Source organism: Schistocerca serialis, chromosome 5, assembly GCF_023864345.2.
Source record: "Schistocerca serialis cubense isolate TAMUIC-IGC-003099 chromosome 5, iqSchSeri2.2, whole genome shotgun sequence".
NCBI lineage: Eukaryota > Metazoa > Arthropoda > Insecta > Orthoptera > Acrididae > Schistocerca > Schistocerca serialis.
In genome coordinates this window covers 313,701,396-313,710,221 of record NC_064642.1, presented here as the reverse complement: position 1 = coordinate 313,710,221, position 8,826 = coordinate 313,701,396, and the positions used below count along the sequence as shown (strand labels likewise).

General features: G+C 36.1%; 1 protein-coding gene across 1 annotated transcript in view; it reads right to left on the bottom strand.

Moving 5' to 3' along the window:
* Nucleotides 1–728: 728 nt before the first annotated feature.
* LOC126480870 (calcium-binding mitochondrial carrier protein SCaMC-2) overlaps nucleotides 729–8,826 on the bottom strand; it is a 232,720-nt gene continuing 224,622 nt past the window's right edge. Inside the window, exon 9 of the mRNA XM_050104249.1 lies at nucleotides 729–4,554. Within this exon, the coding sequence (XP_049960206.1) occupies nucleotides 4,355–4,554 (200 nt within the window). The 3' untranslated portion in view covers nucleotides 729–4,354. The remainder of the gene's footprint in view (nucleotides 4,555–8,826) is intronic.

The following is an 8,826-nucleotide window of genomic DNA, read 5'->3' as shown; positions in this document are numbered from 1 at the left end:
AAAACAATAATTTCTCTGTCGAGAAATGCAAGGAAATGCAATGCAAAGAAATAATTTATGACAAAATAGAGACAACAAGATACGCTCTTTTGCTAATTTTTTTAGTCGACTTCACTTCTTCACTTGTCTTGATGATGTACAGACGGACATCTTGCGAGTGCTGGCAAATGTAAGCATATTTGTATGAGTTAAGCATATAATACACTGATTTAATATTATTGTGAACTTTTAATTTGTAAGAGGTGATCCAGATTTCATGTGCGCCTTCCTTGAATTAACCTACATTCAAACAATTTACAGTTCAACAATCGCAGCGACCGATGCAGCCAACGACGCCATTACGTGGTGATATTAACTTATGAAATTAGCGGAAGCGAAATACTCGCCCGCTATTAACATAATATTAATTTTTCTCCACAGCCGCCCGACGTTGCAGAAAATACTTAGCTTTAAGATTCTTATTTTCAGTACCATAGCCCAGAGCCAGAGCCAGGACTCCGACTACAATACAATGGTTAAAGGAGGTAAGAAAAATACTCTCACGCATGTGTGGGCCGCAATTTTAATTAATAACTAAACATTTCTTGCTTTAAAGTGAACTGACTAGCCGAGGAAATTAATATGAAAAGTTTATTACATTGTTCAACTTAAATATCATTTTTATTAAGGCCCACCACGTAAGTCGGCAACAATCAAAAAATAATAACAATAATAATATATTAAATTACAACGGCCGACGGACGTGAGATTGTTTAGTTTCTCTGTATCTGACAACGCGCAGCTTTAAGTGCCACAAAGAGCAATAGTGTTTTGCTAGGAATCCCAAATCAAAATGTCCATTGCTTGCAGTTCCTTTCACAATATTCACTCAGAAACTTGCGAGATGGACCTGTGTTCACTGACAGCAATAATTCCAGTTGGGTTTGAAACAATGTCATTGACAAAATGTGATTCTCATCTCTGGTCTCCGATGGTCAGGGTCTTTTCACAACCACTGTTCTTCCACTGTGCTAATAGCTGTGAGAGGTACACCACACTTTGCAGACATGTTGGACAGTCTGCTGCATTTCTACATGAACAAATCTGACACCTTTATTCTCACTTTGGTTGTAGATATATCCAAACATACTTGTTTCTATCATGTCTCCATGTCAACCTGTTGAGAGAGAGAGAGAGAGAGAGAGAGAGAGAGAGAGAGAGAGAGAGATTACGAAGAAAGATTTTTCTTGAAGCTCACTAATATTCTGTCTTGTTTATTTGCCTACTGAAAACTCAGTGCTTCATCTACAGGGTGAGAGCACATTATGAAGAAAGATTTTTCTTGAAGCTCACTAATATTCTGTCTTGTTTATTTGCCTACTGAAAACTCAGTGCTTCATCTACAGGGTGACTTGTTATAGTTACTGCTTCCATTATTTATATTCCATGAAGGATTTTCCAGTACAATAAGTTTTTAATATTTCACACATTTATGTAGCCTCTTTCTGAAGCAGAAATTGAAACTCAACACTTTCACATTCTGCAGACAAGATACACTACAAACATTCTCATGTACAAGCTAAACAAAACTGCCTTTTATGTATATATTACAAGGTTATTTTATTGCAAAATGGTCTTGAATTTACATCACAGATTCATAAAACATGACTTTGTTAGACAATTAAAAAGTCAGAAATGCATTTTTATATTCACAAACAATTTCTTTTGTTAGGAATGTACATGTCATGTATAACAAGTCTCAATAAATTTCAGCAGTACATCCATTACATGTTTTCTGGGATAAACAAAATGCATATATAGCTTTCTCATGATGCCCATTGTCAAGAAATGTTTTCAGAGTCATTAACAAAATTATTATGTATTAGCATTAATAAAATGCCCATACTTTTTCTTCTCTGAAAATGAGGTACCTAGTATCAGTTAAGACAAGACTCATCAAAATGGACAGATCTAATTTTGGGTCTGTAAGGGGCATATTACAGAATGTAAACAAGAACTACTGACAGAACAAATGCTGCAGGAATTAAGAGTGCCTAAGCAACCAGCTGGCAGAGACTGTAGTCATAACGTATGTTGAAATTCGAGCTTAATTAATAACAGGGAGAGGAAAACTAGCTAGAACCCAACCTACATTAAGCATAGGAAGATGGTCTGAACCAAGCAATGCTGTATCAACTATTTGGCACTGCATGATTCTGAAGCAAAGAAACCACACGGTTCATGTAGTTTGAAGTCTACAGTGTAAGCTAAATTAAATTATTATTTTACCACTCACATGGACTCACTGGTATTACTTTGTTTTGATCATGTCAGTGCTGGGCACTTCAGAACACTTGAAGGAATTACATCTTCCCCTGAGATGAGTATCTCTGCATATCTGCATTACTGTGATGCACAAGACAACTAAAAGACACAAGTACAGTGAGCATATACTGAAACAGCAGTGTTACTTTATATATATATAGTACACTCAAAATAATGACTGCAAATCAATACTGTATACTGTGAAAAAACAGTAGCCAGTTGCAAACTGCTTTGTGACATTAAAAGCAGGAACTTCTCCCTAATTTATTCAGCAAGTCATGCCAAATGCAATAAAATATTCAGTAGATTGATTTGATTACTCCAAAGCAAACTTGGCACTTGCTGATTATCTCAGCTGATCCCATGGTAATTTATTCCTGCTGGGTCTCTTGTTCCTTCTCTACACCTCCAGATCTTTTCATAATGTCTATACCCCTCAACACATAATTACCATTGGCTTATTCCTTTTATCTCTGACCTACTCTTGTTTCATTGCCCCTCTTCAATTTTTTACTTGGGTTTTTAACCTTATTTTTCAAAGTAGTTTATTGTTTTAATTTTTTGCTTGGTTCTTCCTACACAAACATTTATTCGTTTGATTTCTATTTCCTAGTTTACCTACAATGACGCTGTCATTTTCTAAGCTGTCATTGTTTAACCAACCATTTAATATTTTGAATTCTGCAATTAGCCCCTGACCCAAAATTTGTTCCTATCTTTTTTCTATTTTGAAAAAAAGGTATCACTTGCACCTCTGCCACCATTTCCTCTCTTCTCTCACATTTGATAATGTTTTGTTTCTAAAAGCCCGAGATTGCTCGTCAACCACTTCTTTGTCACTTCTGGTCCATTAATAGTTATAATTTCTACAGTACAGTATGGGAATTTTATTTATGCCAATGCAGTGTCTTTTTTAAGTCTTTCATTCAACAATTTTAAATAATGTCTGTAACAAGTAACACAAATTTTTTGCTTCACAATTGCATTATTTGATGAATGTCATCCAATGTGTCCTTTTCTCTCACATGCACAAAAACACCAAAAATTTCACAAAAATAATGGATAGCACGGTTCCAATATAAAATTATCCATTTCCTATTTGCAATATTTTGTTGCTCTTTCATATGGAGCAGCAATGACACATAAACCAAAATGCTTCTGCATATTTTTAACCCAACAATTTTTGTGTGTTGTAAATACTGATACAGCAATTTACTAAGACTTGGTGAAGAAAAAAAAAGAGTACTGCTGAAAACAATTTACTGACACAGCAGCAGTAATACAGTAAAATAAATCCTGACAGGCACAGACAAACGGAATGTATATAATTTAACAGAACATGCACAAAACAAAGTAACATGATGAGATTCAGAGTATAGTGTGTCAATTACCTGACACATACCTCAACCATCAGTAAGTAATAGCTCTAGAAAGTATAGTCTGGATCTAGACCATTCTTTAGAGTTTCAATCAAGATGTATTTAGTCTCTTGAATCATTTATGGAGAAAATGCAATTTTAAGAGTAATATTGGTCTGGCAATTGTACTGGATTCCCTAAATATGAATGAGCTTCTCAAATTTTAAGTTAATTCCCAGAAAACTCAATACTGATTAATCATTAAACAACATTTCTGTTACAGAATTGTATGTCTTACTACACACGCGCCCACACACACACACACACACACACACACACACACACACACACACACACACACACACACACAACCAAAATATTTGCTAAGGAAAACACCTTTTTTGGCAAAGACTTTTTAAGAAAGGTATTTATCCGGACACAAGAAAATTACACATACACAGAACTCATACATCATCATATACAAATAATGACAAATGTCTTGTAAACATTATTAAAAAAGAACTATCACTTTCACAAAATTTGAGAAATACTCAGAATCACAGATTAACTGTAACTGTAGTTTTTCAGTTACAACCACAAATAAATTATGACGGATCTATCAACAGTCAGGACCATGTGGTCTTTAGGACTCTTGTAAATTTTAAATAAACAATTCCTAAAGCAAGATGGCATCACGTCATGTTCACTCCTAGTGCCTGACGAACTCTTTCATAAACAACATAGCTAATACTGACGGCAGGTGCCACTTTCAAAAAGTTGGGTGTTATCCCACGGTACAGTCCTAGGAAGCCTTCATCTTGGATTATTGTCCGGATTACTCTTGACATAGTTCCATTGTGGGCATGAGCAGACCCATTGCCAGTGGTTATAACTGCAAACAAAAAAATTGAGACTTGTCAAAATCAGTATTCTGGGCAGAAATTTAATATAATACGCAGCTCATCCCTTTACTGTCGGAATTCGTTTCTCTTTGCAGCTTCTGTAAAAAAATTATTTAATTATATGTCAATCTGATTTTATAAAAGTTAATTAAAAGTAATTCAAATACCACTAATTTACAAAATTAAGTACTTATGAATGAAGGAATTTAGATAATTGCCATAGCATGTTAGTAATATTTATCACTTGTGTCTTATTTGCCAGTGGCCATATAATAGAAACTGGTCATGGCATGTATAGATCTTGCAACAATTACTGGGAGTGGTAATAGTCACTTTTGTCATGCACACTGTTTTAGTTTCTTGTGAACTGCCTGCAATCTATAATAACAATATCAATTATGCACATCACATAACCAGTATCTGCTCTGATTAGCACATACTGTGATGTATGGGGAGGAAAGAAGAAACTGCCTATACAATGTACTTTGACATTTTAGATTTCCTGTAAAACACTTCCTTAATACACTAGTCCCCTAAGTACAGTGGCAGCATTGTACCATATCTTCTGTCTTGTTAATGCAAGTTGCAGTACCTATAGATGCCACCGATGATATAGGGTGTATCAAAAAGAATGAAGTTATTTTAAAAAATCATAACTATTACACTATTTGAAATATGTTCGTGAACAAAGTACTGTTGGAAAACGTACTGTTGGAAAGAGCAACCTCTTGAGTTTTACACAGTCGCTGCTAGGTAGCAGCAGCAGTGTGCTCCCATTTCACTTCTAATAAAAATGGTGTCGAGACAACAGAAAGCGTTTTGTGTTCTATGTTTTGTGCAGTGCGGGTCAGTAATAAATAACTGTTCAGCGTGACTTTTGTACTAGGTATGCTGTGGATCCTCCTATAGCACAAATCATTAAATGATGACATGAACAACTCCATGAAACAGGTTGCTTGTGTAAAAGCAAATCTCCGGGCTATCCCCGAGTGTCTAACACTGACATCGAATACATCCACCATAGTTTCACAAGGAGTCCAAAGAATTCCATTCACTGTGCAGCTCAACATGCCCCCGATGTCTGTCTGGCAAGTGTTGCGTCGACTTTTATACACGATACCATACAAAATTCAGCTACTGTAAACTCTTTGTGAAGGTGACAAACAACAACAAGTGGAGTTCTGTAATTTCATTCTTTGTAAGACGGAGGTTGATAGTTTTCTTCCAAGCTTAGTGTTTAGTGATGAGGCAACATTCCATTAAAATGTAAAGGCGAACCATCAAAATGTGAGAATATGGGTTACAGAGCAACCAAATGAAGTTGTACAATATGAGAAGGACTCCCCAAAATTTAATGTTTTGTGCAGTTTCATGGGAAAAGATGCTAGTCCATTTTTGTTTGCCAAGAACACTGTTACAGGAAGTACGTATCTTGATATGCTTGAAAACTCTTTTCTCACAGTTGGAAACTGATTCGAACAACCTCATTTACAAACAAGATGGTGTACTGTCACACTAGAATCTAGAAGCAGGGAAATTTTTAAATCAAGGTATTATTGAACGAGTGATCAGTCACACTGGATCAAATGATTCAGCCTTACATTACTGGTTTCCAAAGTCACCGGATCTGACTGTTCACGATTATTTCTTGTGAGGGTTATAAAATACTCTTAAGTGCCTCCATTATCAACAGCAATGAATGAACTACGACATCACATAACAGCACCTGTGGAAGGTGTAACTCAAGACAAGCTCACCACAGTGTGGGAACAATTTGAATACCACACTGACATATGCCGTGCATCTCAAGGGGGGTATACCGAACACCCATGAAAAGGTGAGTTTCCCTTTCATCAAAAAGAAAATTCATTGTATGTGTTTATTAGTTTCAGAAATATAGATGTGCCAAATCAGATGATTCTTTTTGATACACCCTGTACATTTATTTCTAGTTTTAGGGGCACCTGTGGTCTGTTACCACAGCAGTATTGCACTAATAACTAAAAATAAAATGCAATTGAACTGAATTCACACAGGTTTCCCATATTTAAATTTTGTAATTACGTATGTAATTTTTGTCTAATGTAGCATAATCAAATACACAGCACCCAAAGCCTCCTTATGCAGTCTTGCCTAAGCATATATATTCAAAGTACTACATGTCATTTATACTATTTCTGGAAACTACAACAAAATTTGCCTGGTATTTTAAAGTGTGTTTCATTCTGAGCTGCTGCAGCTTATATAATCTGAAACATAGCAAGAATTATGGTGTATCTACCAAGATAAAAACAGATTAAAGAGGATATTAAATTCTGATTAAACTACCCATTATTTTATGTTTGTTACTGGCACTAGAGTCTTACCATCACGTTCCAAGTGCATTTCACTTATAGCTTCGACAATAGGGAGCAGCTGCTAACATAGGTAGAATGTTTGTGGCCCATAATGCAACTGGCAAAAACACATAGTTTGAGAATGTGTTACAAATGTATACCACACTGAACACTGCCACTTAACTGTACTTGGTTGTTCTATACAGTCCAGGATACCTTTTTCTTGACATTTGCATGTGCCTTACACTATTACACCATGCTATTTTCAACACTGTGCCTTTAAAAATGTGTATCTATCCAATGTAAACAACATGCTGACAAAAGGACCTCCTGGACTGTACAGAACAATCAAACAGTTCCATTGCAGCACACATGTAAAATGGATTACATGAAATGCAACGAAGACACTTAGAAAATGAAAAATGTGTAACCGGTCTGGTGCCTAAACAAACCGCCTTCCAATTGGTTATGATGATGGACTTCATACCCTAAGTAGAAAAAAAAAATTTTTTTTTATCCATTTCATAAAATGTAGAAGCTACAGCAGGATAAACATGCTTTAAAACATCACGCAAATCATGTTGCAGGTTCCAGAAATAGCAGAAAAGTCACATTCTACTGTGAAAATTTACTTATGCAAGATACAGCCTTGCAAATGGAATAAAAAATTTTTTACTATCGATAAGAAAAAAGGTCAATTTATATGCCTACGTACTTTAACAATCCTTGACAAAGGCTATGTTTTGTGTGTTTTTTATGTAAATTTTTCGCAATAAATATGGGTTGCATTGTGTAGAGCTCCTCCAAGACTGTGTACCCCAGACAAGACTGTTAAAGCAGGATGGCAAAAGTCTATACCACTGGCAGCTATACTGTATCAAAGATTTCTTATGGCTATTCATGACAACAGCACTAGATAACTAACTGCAACAATGGCTCTTCTCAGAGCCAAACAAAAATAACACAATTTTGGACCAAGTATCCACAGTTTACAGATCAATGTAGAAGGACAACCAAAAGACAAATGTCAGTACATGAGAAAATGGGCCACTGGTCTTAAGACCAATATCCCAGTTCTCCAAGAATCCCACCTAAATGAAGATGATATAACAAAGGGTAAAATAAAATAATGGAAAATCCAGGATGGAATAAGCATCTCTGCTATATCGCAACAACCATCATAAGAAAGGGCGAATTTCAAGATGACAGAGTTGGAGGAGCAACGCGTTTGCATTAAATTTTGCATGAAACTCAAGAAAATCTTTACAGAGGCACACCAGATGATGCTGGAAGCCTACAGTGATGAGTTCTTAAGCCATATTTGGTATTATGAATGGTTCACACAGTTTAAAATGAGTTGATGGAAGTTAAACATGACTCCCCTCATTCAGGGTGCCCTTCGACACCTACTGATGATGTTCATGTCAGGAACATCAATGAAACTGTGTGTGTCAATCAACGACTGCCTGTCCAAGAGGTTGCAGAAGAATGTAACATTCCAGTTAGATCATTTCGTGGAATCCTGACATGGCACTTGCATCGCGTTGCCGCCATGTTTGTCCCACGGCTCATGAGTCAATATCAGAAAGACCTTTGTCTCACAATCTGTGAAGAGCTTTTGAATCACGCAAAGGAGCAAATAACTTGTGACGAGACACGAGTCTGCAGTTATGATGTTGAGACCAAGGTTCAGTCTTCACAATGTGTCAGGAAAGGTCTTCCATGACCAAAAAAAGCTTGTCAGGTCATGTCACATGCTGACTGTTTTCTTTAGCTTTGAAGTATTAATTCATCATTAATTCATGCCACAGGGCAAATTGTTAATTGATGGTACTATCATGATGTATTGCGATGCCTGGCCGAAAATGTGAGAAGGAAAACAACCTGGAATGTAGCGAGACAATTCATGGCTCTTGCATCACACTA